Raw genomic sequence first — 15524 nt, 5'->3', positions numbered from 1 at the left:
ACAATGATCTATCAAAGCAATATTGAAGAGTATAATTTGTGCAGCAAACCCAACTGATATTTTTCAATGTTGAAAATCAAAGTTTACCTTCAGCAGGGCATTTTGCTCGGGGAAAAAATGCCCTAGGATACTGATGCTGCCATCTAACTTTTAAATTTGAATACAATATTGAAAGAAGAGTATGAATTTTCTGAGTTTACAATTTATTTTCTGTTGCACTTGTTCACATTTTTATTTCATGGCATCTAATGCATTAACTGGTGGCGGGAAAGTCATGTCTTTGTATTTTTTTAATAGGTTAAAAAATAAATAGTGTTAATGAGCTCAAAAAATTGTGGGTTTAACAAAATTAAATTAGTAAATTCTTCATCTGATCTATTATTAGTCGTTAGGGTGAATATCCTCTGGCTGCATGATACAGCCTCGATTTCTCTCTCTCTCTCTCTCTCCGTAGCAAACTTGATTGCTAAGAGTCTAGTTAGCTTCCTGCTGTACATTTAGGGATAACCACAACCGCAGGGTCAAATCTCATTCGTTAACAACAAAAGTCTTTACTAGAGTCATTAGCGCTTTATCGACTACAAAAACTTCACTCTCACTCCATTCTTCCATCGCAACTACTATTGAGGGATCATCTTGATGTAAACACAGCATATATATATATTTTAGAGACCCTTTCTTTCAAACCGAGCACAACTCTGATCTATTGCCATGGGCAACTTACTACAGAATGAGTTATTCTGGAAGTGTGAGTGAGTGTGTGTGTGTGTACCTAACAGTTTGAGTGCTTATCAAGTGTTGTGTCTGATTTTTCAGTGCTGCCATCTCTATTTCAAATGTGAGTAATTTGAGATCCTACATCTTTGGATATCTTTTGATACATTGATCCTTTATTAACTTTATGCCTCTCAATAAATAAATCTCTTACACTACAATAATGTGTGCTGTTTGTGTTTTTTAATACATAAACAAACATTGTGATAAAATGTAATGGTTATGGAAGTTCCTTTATTACAATGATTAATTATTAAATTGTGATGGTGATTTTTTTTTAAATCAAATCTAATGATCACTTTTATGATTTTTTCCTATAGCCTGAAGTCATTCTGGAAGAAATACCAAGGCCTGTCTCAGAGTAAGCCATGATAATAATTATTATAATTAAATGTATTTAGTTCTCTCCTCCCCCCCCCCCCATCCTGCAATCATGTAATTTAACACGAGTTCTTGCACACTGCTGTGGATTGCCCATAGTTTCTATAGATGGCTGCTCTCAACTACGAGGAATACTCTCAATACTTCAGAAATAGTTTTTATCTTAGGATATTTAAAATAGAAATCAGGCCTATTGAGTTTCCTGCCATATTTAAAAAAGGGGGAAGAAAACCTCTTTAATCATGCCAATCTTTACTATCTGTGTCCTAGCAGGGAATACATATGTGAAATAATAGAAGAGTTTGAGAGAAGACATTTCATTGGACCATAAAGGGGTTAGTGATTGAATTGATATATTGTGTGCCGTAAGGAGCAGTGCTCATCGAAGCAATACAACAGCGACATCAACTTGGAATTAGTTAAAAACAAAATTGGTATTGATTTCAGGTTTTTAACTGATCCGTGTAGGTGTCACGGTTGTGTTGCTTCAGTGTGCACAGCACCTAATACAGTACTGCAATGTAACATTTGGGCTGTATTGAAAAGAATGAGACAAGTTCACTAACCAAGCCTGCATCAGAGTGTGACAGTAGAGTAATTGACAAGCGTCTAACATTGGGATGCAGAAAAATCTGAAAAAGTGTAAGGAATTTGCCAAATTTATAGTCTCTGCAGTGGCCCATGGTCTTCCTTGCACTGGTTCCTGCATCTGGTAAGAAAGGGTCCACAATGTCAACTAAGGTTGTCTCAGAGGGAAGTGTTCACTTCTCTGATAAAGGTCAACATTTATTACCACTGAGAGGCAGGGTTTAAGCTAGATAAATTCCTTTTGGGGGGGGGGAATGGGGGAAAAGCTTTAGCAAAATGCTACAATGCCAATGATTGATGGTTAGATGTCTACTCGTTTCTTATCTCCTGTACACATTTTTGCGAAAGTGGCTACTACATTTTTCGCATTCTACGATTTTCTTTCACATTTTGCGAAAAATGCGGCCGTAGCTTAAACCCTGCTGAGAAGCTTCATGCCAATGTTGAAATGTCTGGTTCTTTGAAATTCATTTGGTATGTGTACGCCTCTATCTTAAAACTCCTCTATACCCAAAGGGGAAAAAATTCCCTGCATTTGCTGTACAGTTCTCTCATCCAAGCAGCAACTGATCAGATTTTTAGCTCAATTGGTGTATATTTAAATCCTGATGTACATATGGATTTTGTCATTAGTCTTTATGAAACCAATATCTTACTACCATTATTTAACCATACGTGCATCTCATATGCTTTCCTTTGTGGAACTTCTAATGGATTGGTTTATGCAGGGGAACATGTGTGCTTGCATGATAATGTATGTGTGCTCATGTGATAATGAGCATATGTCATCATATGCATTGGAATATTTCGCTCCTTTTATTAGAATGTTATCATTTTAACATTGCATAGGTGAAGTCTTGTAAATTGCTTTTTTTTGTCTGGACATGAACGTTATAATAAGGAATTTATTGTATTTCCATTTAACATTTTTCTGATATTTTTATAGTGCTGTTTGGTCATTTGTTTTTTTATTATTTTGTTTTGATAGAGGTGAAAGCTCCACAAGTTGTAGTGGATGTAAGATGTTTGGCGCAATTAAAAAGGAGTATGAATTGTGCAAGATGTGAGTATAAATCTAATAATTTTTTTGCCATTGTGTGGGGGGGGGGGGGCTAACCAAATATTTGAAGAATCTGTCCCGGAAGAGTAGAATATAACAGTTTCTTAAACTGATTCTGAGTAGGTATAGTTTTGAATTGAAAACACTGTATAGTTCTCACTTTTTGTATACAGATAATCAGAAAAAATCTCTGCTATTTTTAGGGAGAATTCATTGGGTGTCTGTTTCATCTTATTAAAATTTAGTTGGAAATACCATTAGGTATTTCCTCAATTTTTTTTTTTTTCCTAATCAGTATTTTGTTCAGTTTTCAGACTTAATTATTTTATTGTTATTCTTCTTCAGGAATTACGCTAAATGCTTGTCGAAGTTGAATGAAGCTCTTCCAAAGTTGGAAGCAGCAGATGAAGTAAGTTTAATTTCAAGTTATGGTTTCTTTTTAATGAAGTTTTGTCTGTGATAATGACTCGATGACTAGTGTCTTCAGACCTTTTACTGCCATTGTTTTGTTAAAATTTTGTTTATGGGAATTTTCAGTGACATAAGTCACGTTTTCAGAAAACTTGGGTGAAAACGTTTTTTTGTAGAAATTCCATGGTTTATATGTATGCTGCATGTAGTTTCCATTTGAGAAATTTAAAAAAAAAAACCCCATTCATTTAAAATTAAATGCGATAAAAACATCAGCGTCCCATCAGAATTTATTCTTTGAAAGGTGTAATTGAATTTATAGTTGTTACCTGAGTAGTCTGTGTAAAGCTACAGTTGAAACAATTACAACTTTGAAGTTGTTGGGCCATATCTGGGGAAGGGGACAAATTTTGGAGGGATTTTCATTACAATAATAAAGTCATAGACTTTCACAAGGGGGAGGCAGCAAAATCAGATTTGTACCCCCCCCCCCTCCATGAAAATCATTATTAAGTATACAATATCATTTTCTTGAGCCAGTTGTGTACACCAAGACAAATGGGCCAATATCGGATAAGCGAAAATCTCGGATAATAGGGAGGTGTTAGGAAAAAGTCTATTAAATGTCAAATTATGTTATAAAAATTACAAACCTAATTATCATGCTTTACAACTTTCTTTTTGTCGCCATACATGCATGAATTTCAACTTTGAAACAACACAATAACGTTTGTCAAATTAACACAGTCACATATGCATGTAATAGACGATAAACAAATCCGCATACAATGTTAAACTGCACTGTATTGAGTGCAGTAGTTGTGACAGTGAGTGAGTGCAGGTGGGGCAAATGATAGACACGTGAGTCAAAGTGTAGACGGGCGTGCCAGTGTACATTCGAGGGTAACAAAAAATAGACTATGCTCGCAATTGCAGTTCTTGTTGCAGATTGATGTGGTTTTTTTCTGAATGGGATGTCAGATAATACGGAGTGTCGGATAAACGAGACTACTGTAGTTGTATATGTTCCATGAAATGCCAGCCATGCACACCAAAGATGACAAATCAGGACAATTAAAAATGATGTATATATATTAAAGACAATATTTCAAAGCTGCAGTTGTCTGTTCTCGGTTATTTGGATAATATTCTCTCTGTAAATTTCTTAAAAAAAAGGTGGTCGTGTTATAGCCAATCATTTTGTATGATGTATGGGAGTCAATTTTTTTCATAATTTTCCCTGATGATATCAAGTTCTTTCTTTGCTGTTAAACGAGTGTGTAAAATCCAAGATGTCTTATCTGATTATAATTTTCTTATATTGTGTGTAGTATTTGTATAATAATTATTATGTTTGAATATGAATTTTTATCCATTTGTTTCTTTCCCTTCCCCAACTTTCTATTTGTCCAGGAGATGGAGAAGGCAAAAAAATTCAACAAGGATTATGAGACCTTGAGAGAGCAGCTAGCTAGTAAAGAGGTAAGGATTAAACAAAAGTATTGTGTGATGAGGTTTCTTTTTTCTCTCTCCGTCATTTCAAGATACAGTGCACCCCTGCTTAATGTGATCACATCCGAACTCAGTTTCTGATAATACCGATTGATAAGTACAGTGGAACTTCAGTTAACGAGCTAAATTATAAAACTAAAGACGAGCACCCACAGTTTCGAAACACTTCCAATGCCCCAACTCAAGTAAACCCATAAGATCTTATGTAATACCTGTAGCTTCTATCGCCCCCCTCCCGCCAGGTAACATTGGTTTAGGGCGATTCACAGACTCACTCTTGTCTGTAAAAGAATTTTTGTGTGACTTTGAAAAAGAACCTATTGGTGACACTTGCCTTTGCCTCCATTTTAGGATTTCTCGGAAATAGAAAAGTGCATTGTCATTGGACAGATTCATAGTTCGCTTTGCTATAGCTTCATTTGATTGATTCCTTTCCACAAAATTTTGCATAGAATACCCACATTCTGTACATCTCTAATCTCATTTGAAATGTGAGAGATTTCTCTCTTCCTCAAATGAGATAACCTCCATAAACTCTTACTGTTGCGTGCAAAGGAGATCCATCAGTTCATCTGTGGTCAACTCCTGGCCATGCTCCTCTACTAGTTCTTGATTTTCATTCTCATTCACCTACAAGTCCTGTGGGCTTCCCCAAGGACATAATCTTTTCGACAAATGTTGGCTCCTGTTTATGAGCTAGCCCCTCAAAGTTGCGTTCAATAGTGCTATCAGCCCACAATTTTCTCCAAACGGAATGAAACAAAAATTTCCAGAGCTCATACTTGTGGTTAAAATTCTAGATCTAGTTTTGTATCGTAAACAGTCACACTCTCACCTGTGTTCATTTTTCGAGTGAGACACGCTGACTGGAGACTGTAGGGGTGAATATCATCCGCAATTTCTCAGTACGTGTGTGGACGAAAGCAAAGAAACCATCAGCTCAATTGTGATAATGGGTAAATAAATAAATGAAGTGTAAAATTTTTGCTTGTTATGCAAATTGCTCGTTAACCGAAGTTCCACTGTATAGGCTATCCATAAAAAACTCGGAAGTTAACATGATGAATATACATCCTGTTTGATGGGGCGGAATGTATGAAAACCGGACAACTCCAGTTTTCTTTTTCACATAACTTGTAAAATGTTCAGTTGTGGTGGGTCATATTGCTCTAAAACTGAATTTTTCTTCTCCTTTGAGCTAAATCCTGTATTTGATTTATTCAGCTTTTGTGAGGAATTAGAATGTAAAAACCGAATGTTTCACAAATTATGTTACGTAATTTTTTTTAATGTACAACACATTTCCATAGATCCTTTGAGAAAGTCTTTTAGGCAAAAATTGAATCTGGACAACAGTATTCTGTTTACCGAATGGAAAGAAACTAACTGGCAATTAGAGGATTTTTTTTTTAACTTGCATTTATTTGCCTTCACTGTAGGAAGTTCATTATGAAAGAATCTCCACATTTATATGGATCATAGTAGCCACTACGGCTCGATTAAGACATTGTGAACTGAGTACAGAAACATTTGGGTTCTCAAACTGTGTGCTGCCCTTTACAAAGGTTTTTCGAAGAGATTCTTTGTTAAATTGCTCTGGGGAGCCATGGATAAGCATTGATTAAAGGAAAGGGCGTTCTACTGGTGGAAAAGGTTTGGGAGCCGATCCTATACATACTTGTTATATTATCCTATACTTGCCTACTGATGATGATAAATTGAGCAAAATATTAATCTTGTTAAACCTTAGCTTTAAAATTTTCAAAAAAAAAAACTTTGACAAAAAAAAAATTGATAACGTATAAACTGAAGTCCCCCGAGAACAATTGTTTTTCCATGTTATGATATTGGTCCATTCCATACTCCACAGAAGTGATGACAATACCTGAATGATAGCATTATCCATGATTACGCAACGTCTATTGTATTTGATTTCTGTTTTTATTGGCTGTATCAAATTCAAAGGTTATCCACAATCATCATATCTGTATAGGCCAAAAAGACACAGCATTGAGAGTGATACTTTGAAAAACTGTGTTTAACTGTGTATGCCTTTTTTAATTAATTTTTTATAATTTAAGTGTGCCTTTTATATTTTCCTTATACCAAATTCATTTACTTTGCGCTATATTTTTCAATTTTTTTAGGCTGAAAATGTGCAGTATAGGAATTTGATCCGGCAAAAGAACATCTCTGAAAAGGATAACATCGTTTTGAAAAAACTGCTGTATGTACTTGTTTCTTTTTTCTCAGAGACAAAATCTAATTTTTGAAAATGTTCTAAATCGAATCATTCAATTAATTATTTGTTTGACTTATTTGAAATATCCTATGTGTTAGGTTTGTGAATGATGAAATGTGTGTAGCACAACACGCACACACTAGGACTTTTCTCTCTGAATCCATTTTTTTCCCGAGATCCTGTAACTAAAATGTAACCGAAAATTTCCTGGGAATCTGAATTCATTTTCTGGGATCTCAGAAGAAGAATAAGGTGGAACCAGATCACATTTCTACACTGAATTAGATATGCCTAAAAAAATTTAATTACTAGAAGCTGCAATCAAAAAATTTTGAATTAATCAAATCATATTAATACACACAGTATAAGCGACATTGGCGAGATATCTCATCAATCGCTTGCCTTTTATTTTAGCATTGACAGCACCCAGACATTTTTTGTAATGTTGAAATAATTTCCAGTAATTTGTCGGACAATGGGAATCTGGAATAAATAAGTCACTTGCATTCAACTTTTTTTTTTCCATTCCACATTTGAATTCATTTATTAACATAAGTCCTTCATTGAAAACAGTGCAGAATGTGAAGCATTTTTGCAATGACAGATCTCTTTATTTCAATACTAATTGAATGAAATGTTTCTTTGAAAAATAAACGATTTGAGCTATGCACTTTTTGAAGGATTATTGTACAAATATATATATAAATATGTTTACGATAATCAAATTCCAAGAAATTCCCAGGATCACGGAAATTACTTCAAACGGGGGGATTACTGAGTTTTTGTGGTTTAGTAAATTTTTCCAAAGAACTTACATTATTTATGAAATAATTAAAATACATTATTTCCAACAATATTATATAATATTTTACGCTGCAATAATTGTTCTATTTAATGAAAATATTATAGTGTAATAGTTTTATTATAATAATGTCTGCTCTCCAGGGTAGACGCTATCTAAAATTATTCTACCACAGCTTTGCCAACTTCCTACAAGCTGATGACTTTTATAATAATAGCCAGGCAATATAGATGTTTGTAAACGATGGCAATGTGTGTGAAATGATTTTTATCCTTGATGCTGGCATTAAATTTTTTTTTTTTTTGTTTACAATAAAACTTTGTATTATGAGTATTTTGCAAGACAAAAAAATTTGACTTAATGAACTATCGATGTCTCACAATATGAGTACTTTTATTGAAACTTCCTGGATATGGACGAGTCTATTAGTTTAATAATTAGAAGCTTTCCACATTGTCCATTGAGTGTCAAATGGTTGAAACTAAGTTGACTTTTCTTCCTTTCAGGCAAGGCCATCTTAATAAGTTCAAAGGTCTTGAGCCCAAGCATTTTTTGGTACTCCTTCTCTTATTTTAATGAATGGCCAAAATCAATAAAATATATTGTATGTTAATTAATGAAAACCTACAACAGTGGTTCTGAAAGTGTGCATTGCAGCTGGGAGGGGGGGGGGGCATATTGCCATTTTCTGTTAGTGTATTGATGTGTGCCTATTGAGTGCTCTGTGTGTATGTCATTTCTAGACTATTCTGGGGAGCAGGAAATTCCCCAGGGTTACTATTGTGTAATGTATCATTTCAATTATTTCATGAGGAAGGTCACTTTGATACATAAGTGCTTTGGATTTTTTATATTTAGTACATTTACCTAACAAATTATGTTCGGAAATCAGAGTACCTCTGTAGTTGAATTTGGAATAATATGAGAAGGAAAAACAATTGCAACATTGCGATGTTCATAGTTTTTGGGTTTTTTAGGCCAGTGTCATGGAAATTTTTTATCTTTTGGCGTTTCATTTGCATACAACATTTTCAAAAAAGTTTTATGTGTAGGGAAGGAAGCTACTATCTACCTCTTCACCCTTCTTGTATTGGACCACCTTGTCTGGATTGGTCAGTTGAGGAAAAGAAGTAAACAGTAACTTCCTTCCCGTTACATAAGACTTTTTTGGAAATGTTTGCTATCTGTGCAAACGAAACATGGAAAAATAAAAACTTTCTATCACATTGGTCTAAAAACCAAAGAACTAACTTTTGCATTAAATTAATGGCCATGAAAGCCTTGTTTGTTTCATTAACTGCAATATCGATCGAATAATTATGAATCATATGAGTAGTGCAAGTCAAATGTTTACATGTAGTCCAAATCTAGAATGTGTGTGTTTTCTAGTAATACCTTTTTTTTTTTTTCGGTTTTGAGATTGACTAAACCATTATTTTTGGTTTTCATTTCAGTTCTCGGCGTGACAGAGCTATACAACGATTGAAAAGTAAGTTCCTTTAGAAATCTCAAGCTTCTTTTTTTTTTTTTTAATTTTGAAAAATTACAAACACAATGAGTGTTACAGCGGTACCTCCCATATCACACTTTCTGTTAACATTTTTTTTGAGTTACGTCAAGTCTTTGGTGTATTTTACTACAACACTCCCATTAGCAAATAAAATTTTCCATCCCAAGCGTGTACAATATTGCAAGGTTCTACTGTACCATGACGATCATGCTGTATCTTAAAAAAAATAGGTTATGAAAGCTGTATTTTCTTTCTTTCCTAGGAATGGGGGGGGGGGGACAAAACAAATTTGAACACTTGACTCTGTTGCATAATGTGTGTTTAAGAATTTAAGAAAGCAGAAAATTCAATTTAAGATTTGCTTGTAATTTTTTGAGTTTTCAGCCATGGGTTTGTCCTGAAAGACAAAGCTGTTTGTTAGATGAGAACCCACATTAAATGTTTCGCCGTTGTGCCAAATCTTCAGACGAGATACAGTGCCTGCATTTATTAAAATCACTTTGATGATTTAAATTTTGTTATGCGCCTGGTTTTTATAATGGGCAACAAAAACAAATTTTGAAATATATATTTCTGAAGAAAATTTGTGTGAAGTAAAAAACATGATGTATTCTACAGAAATTAATTTACATTTGTTAATCAAGGAGTTAATAAGCAATTTATTACTAATTAATTAATCAAACTAGCACATACACATTGTGATGTATAAATGGTACAGATGTTTTGTAGGAAGTGTGATCACATTTCCTTAAAGACTGTTGGGCAGAGTTTGTCATTTTCTCAATATCATTTGAAAATTTATGTATAAGTTCTGTGGCCCTTTCTGACCCTGCACACACAAATGCATTGTTTGCTTTTTCTCACTACTGTTAATAATTATTTTTTTTTAACCTCAGATAGTTTAGCCAGGACTTGAAGGACTGTGTAAGGTTTTACTTAAAAGTATGGTGAATATGAACTTTAGAGGCTTTCATCAGAGGGCAGCACTTAAATTTGAATTTTCAGGTGTTTTTAACATGGCTTCCCAAGGGAAGTGCCTATGAGAAAAGTGTGATTTATTTCATAAAATTTAGCAATAAAATTCTGGAAAAAATTGTATGTGAAGATGAATATACCTTGCATCATCTTGGCTGAAAAGAATTTGAACAAAGTGAATTATTTCTTCATATAAAAAAAAGAAAATCTAAAGTTTGAAAGAGAAAAAAAATAGGAATTTCTGTTTTTAATGTTCTCTTTGCTCCAATGGTCATCTATCAACAAGCATAGCCTTCTGGCGACATAAAGTCAAGTGTCTGATCATCTTCCGATCTTCATCATTCTAGTCTGTCATTTCTTTGATTTTATGATTTCAGACTCAATTTTTTATGAATCATATTTTTACCTACATTTGAAGGTCTTTTTATGGTAGTAAATTGCCCAAAATGGCAATAGACCTAAATTGTACTTAGTGGAAGACCTTCCCCCCAAAGTTTTCAATTTCTTTTGTCTCTTCCATTTCATCCCTCTTTCCTCGTGGTCAATGTCTTGGAGATAGTATTTTTTAAAAACAAAAATATCAACAGGTGCTGCATCACTATAGTTACTGCAAGCTTCCAAAACTGCATATGTTTATTAATATGTTATTGTGAAAGCTACAGTGGATGGAACAAGAAATATGTAAATGAATTTTAAAATTCTGAATTTTTACATAATTTCATTTGTGAATTTTTTTCACATTGAAATTTGAAAAAAAAAAAATCCAAATGTCAAAAATAAGAGTAAATAACTCAGAAATTTTTAAAATTCATGTAAAAAGTATTGGTGATTTTTAAAAGTGATGCTGTTGATTTTATAAAGCAGAAATTTTATTATGTGATTTGATCTTAAAAAGTGGCTGATTTTATCAACCAGCGGGTTTATTAGCGGTTGGTACTGTATCAGAACTTTAAAAATGTATGCGCTGTTGTCATGAAAATTTTTTCAGTTTATTATTGATTTATCACTATTTAGTTCATTCTTTGAATCATTGCATGATAAAGTTTTCGTTTGTCAAGGCTTTCTTTTCTACCTGTTTTGTAGGTCAACTGGCGACTGAAAAGCGGACATTGGTGAAGAGTCGGTTGAGTTCAAAGGTGAGATGAGAATTATTTATTAAAATGTTCCTCCCCCCCCCCCTTTCTGTGGAATGTTTGTTTTTTTCCATGGCATTCAGCATGAGAAGTGTGTACATATTATTTATTTGTGCATGTGTTATTTGTGTAAAAACAACACAGCTTGATCTCTGCAGAGCTACCTTGGTATCAGTGTTTCAATATGAAATGATTGTCCCTTTTGTACTGAAAAATATGTTTACTGATGTAGATTTTTATTAGATTAAACTTTGTTCTTATTGAAATTAAGTTTTCCCAATTTATTTTCCTGTATTCTTGTTATTGAGTGTGTATTTTAAATGCATTTATAGAAGAAAGAAGTTGAAATGAATGGATTCATCATCAATGCAGCCAGTCCAGAAAATGCTAACATGGTGCCAAAAGGTCAGTTCATGAAATCAATTTATTTTTTCATCATGGTGCATTGATTCTAAGTTTTTGTAGCACACGATAAATATGTATTACTGAATTTTTTTTAAAGTTAATTTTTGATTTCTTTTTAATTTTAAGATATAATACAGTACAATAATTTAAATCTATAACTTTGCCTGTGATTACCATAGAAAGAACAAGAAATACAACATACAGTCAGCCCTTGGTATTCGCAAAGGGGGGTATGTTCCGAGAGTCCTTGCGAATACAGAAAATTTTGTTTTGAACATATAATGAAAAAAGCAGGGTATGCCTGGAGTACAAAGAAGCATTCGGAGGATTCTCTGTAATGATTTAATTAATGTCTTATTGTAATTTCTTTTTCTTTATTTAATTAAATATGTTGGAGCATATTGGCAATGTTTCATCTACGAAGTTTTCTATATATGAAGAATCAGTACATATGTTATTTCTTTGTCAATTGTTGATTTAAACTTGTGAAGTCCATCTGCTTATGTTGCTTTATAGTGAATTTGTGTCCTCCGCTTCTCTCTTCATCTTGATCTTCATGGAGATGACTTCAATTTCAGAAGCAGTCATCTCAATTAATTCCCCCTCTGTGAATGTATCTAGATTGCTGTTTGTTAATTATTGGATTTCTATATCCATATTATCCATCCATCCTTCATCAGCCTACGGTGAAAATGTCTTTTATAACCTTTTCAGTTAGTGTCATGTTAGCATATTAGCACTGGAAGTGTCCTCAAGCACCAATTTAAAGAGTTTTTTCCAACATCAATTGACTGTTCCCATATTTATAGCTCCCACAGCTGCAGAAGTGACAAAAATGGCATTGGTGATGGTGTAATTCATTTATAACTTTACATTTCATATTCTTTTATTAGATGCACAATCATCACAATTAAGTAACATGTATAGCTAGTCTTAAATGCTTGCATCATATCCTGATCAAGTGACTGGATAATATTTTGTTATAATTATAAAATACTAGCTATAATACCTGGCATTGACTGGGCTTTCTTCAATGAGGCTTTTTTGGATCACGTGATATCTCCCTCTTTCTTTGAGGGACATGCAAACCGTGTCTAAGTTCATCAATATGGCGACTTCCTATGCGACTCATGAAAGAAACAAATCTAGATTTAAAGAAACGTAAAAATAAATATATACATTTTTTCTTTTTTTAAAGGGTGCTAGGTATTTCGATTTCCCCCCCCCCCTTCCTTTGAATTTCAAGTTATTTATCTCTACCTGTTTCTGCTTCAAAAAATGCTTAATTACTAAGCTGTGGAATTTTTTCAATGTACTTTTTACGGACCCATAATTTATTTTAAAACAACCTAAACTATATGTGAATTTATGCAGTTAAATACTAAAAGACAATACGGCGACATTAATTTTCATGCTTGAGAAGATATAAATAAAAAGTTGAAACAATGTGTTATTACATGGATATCCAACTCGAAAGTAGGTCCGGCTATAATTACTTCATATTTAATCTCCTGGGCTTCGTATATCTTTAAGCGAACTCAGTATTTCAAAAATCGAGTATTTAATACAATTTTTAAAATTATTGATGTGACAGAAAACCCCACCAAATTTCCGCATTTCTACAGTAAAATCGGCAATTTTAACACTGATTTCTATGAGGATCACCCTTTTCCTGATCCTCAAAGCGGTGCTCATGATGATTATGACGTCTATTCAAAAAGCCTCATTACTGAGAGTATTGAAAATGTGGCAAACCATTATAAAGGCATAAACTATTATACATATGCATATATTAACAGAATTAAAGAAGTGACAAACTGTTGTAAAGGCATACACATGTCTGAAACACATTGCTAGGGAACCACGGTAACCAAAGTAAACGTTCGGAAAGTGATTGTTGAGGTCCAAAAACCATTGTTGCCCGACAGTTTTCTGCCCATTTGGGGCACTTGCCCTGCTCTGACAAAATTTTAAAGTAGCCTATCGTTCAAGTCGGGTCCCATTTGGTATATATGCAAAATTTGGCGACGCTCGATCTAAAATTGTAGATTTGTATAGAGAACATACACACACACAGGCAGACAGACAGAAAATGAATTTTATATATATAGAAGTAGAGAACATCTCCTGCGTGGTAGATTCATCGATACCTTAATGATGTGCAATTTACATAGTTTTGCTATGCATAGTCAATGTGTTGAATTTTTCTTGGAAGGTTTTCCATTTTCTTCTGTCTTTCAGAAAAATTTACAGAAGCACTAGAAAAGTCATTATTATGTACAATTCATATTTTGTTCAAAAAAAAGAAACGTAGGAAGAGTGTTTTTCATAAACATGAAGACCTCAAATACAAAATTTGCGAATACTGTATGGTTAGCTCTAAATAAATTTGAGAAAATAATCCTGGGTTCCTCGCAGGGCAAATAGTTTTCAATAATTCATTGTAATAATAATAATAATAATAATCCTTCACCTAGGAATACTTTCAACATTTTCAAAATTGCTTTGGTATGTAATTTTTTTTCTCCAGTTTATATATTTTATGACAGTCAATCACTGGTGATAAATGTGTAATATTATTGGCATATGCGTAATGGTGAAAGTGGACATTCCTCTCTCCCGATTCACTATACTTACCCTTAATGATTTGCCCCCCCCCCCCCAGTGGCACAGTTCCATGCCTTTCTGAAAGCAAAGTATTCATTGTAATTTGTTGTTAAATTATTCTCAACAGTATACAGCCTGCAATAGTTTAAATCCTTTCCACAAATCCAATGAATTGACGTGTGTGAAAGTAATCACAATAATATTTCTATGTGTTGAAAGTTTGCAATTTGATACTGAACTGAACACACGTATAAAGCCAAAACCTCTTATAGATAAGATACTGGGGGGGGGGGGGGGGGGGTTAGCAAGGCCCAGCAATTTTAGCCGTTGCCATGCAGTTAATCATTGCAATGTCATCCAAGAAAGATTTAGTTGACAGATTTTATTAAAGAACTAGCTATAATACCCGGCGCTGCCCGGGTTTTCTTCAATGAGGCTTTTTTGGATCACGTGATATCTCCCTCTCTTTTTCTTGAGGGACATGCAAACCGTGTCCAAGTTAACCAATATGGCGACCTGCGCGATTCATGAAATAAACAAATCTAGATTTACACAGAAACGTAGAAATGAATATATATATTTCTTTTTTTAAGGGACGCTAGGTATTTCGATCCCCCTCCCCCTGAACTTCAAGTTATCCATCTGTCTGTTCCAGCTTCCAAAAATCCTTAGTTAAAGCTGTGGAATTTTTTCGATGCACTTTTCACGGGCTCATAACTAATTTTAAAATATCCTAACTCACATGAATTTATGAAAATAAATATCAAAAGAGACAATATGGAGACATTCATTTTCATACTTGAGAAGATATAAATGAAACCAATGATATTGCTCGAATATCCAACTCAAAAGTATAGGTTTGGCTAATTACTTCGTATTTAATCTCCTGGGCTAAGCGAACTGAATATTTCAAAAATCGAGAATTCAATACAATTTTTAAAATTATTGATGGGGCGGAAAATCCCACTAATTTCCGCATTTCTACAGTAAAATCGACAATTTTAGCACTGATTTCTATGAGGATCACCCTTTTCCTGACCCTCAAAGCGATGCTGATGATGATTATGACGTCTATTCAAAAAGCCTCATTACTGAGAGTATATTGAAAATGTGGCAAACCATTA

At 33.7% G+C, this 15524-nt stretch overlaps 1 protein-coding gene across 1 annotated transcript in view; it reads left to right on the top strand.

Moving 5' to 3' along the window:
- The window catches only part of LOC149070922 (uncharacterized), a 57778-nt gene that overhangs the window by 5807 nt on the left and 36447 nt on the right, over positions 1-15524 (top strand). Inside the window, exons 5-12 of the mRNA XM_089248544.1 lie at positions 1095-1135; positions 2732-2806; positions 3149-3212; positions 4628-4696; positions 6874-6953; positions 9225-9259; positions 11339-11391; positions 11721-11793. Of these exons, the coding sequence (XP_089104670.1) occupies positions 1095-1135; positions 2732-2806; positions 3149-3212; positions 4628-4696; positions 6874-6953; positions 9225-9259; positions 11339-11391; positions 11721-11793 (490 nt within the window). The remainder of the gene's footprint in view (positions 1-1094; positions 1136-2731; positions 2807-3148; positions 3213-4627; positions 4697-6873; positions 6954-9224; positions 9260-11338; positions 11392-11720; positions 11794-15524) is intronic.

Source organism: Pholcus phalangioides, unplaced genomic scaffold, assembly GCF_987345545.1.
Source record: "Pholcus phalangioides strain wild (caught in Gottingen) unplaced genomic scaffold, Ppha-v1.0 ptg000020l_1, whole genome shotgun sequence".
In the NCBI taxonomy this organism is placed as follows: Eukaryota; Metazoa; Arthropoda; class Arachnida; order Araneae; family Pholcidae; genus Pholcus; species Pholcus phalangioides.
Note: the sequence above shows the minus strand (reverse complement) of the source record. Positions and strands in the feature narration are given on the sequence as shown.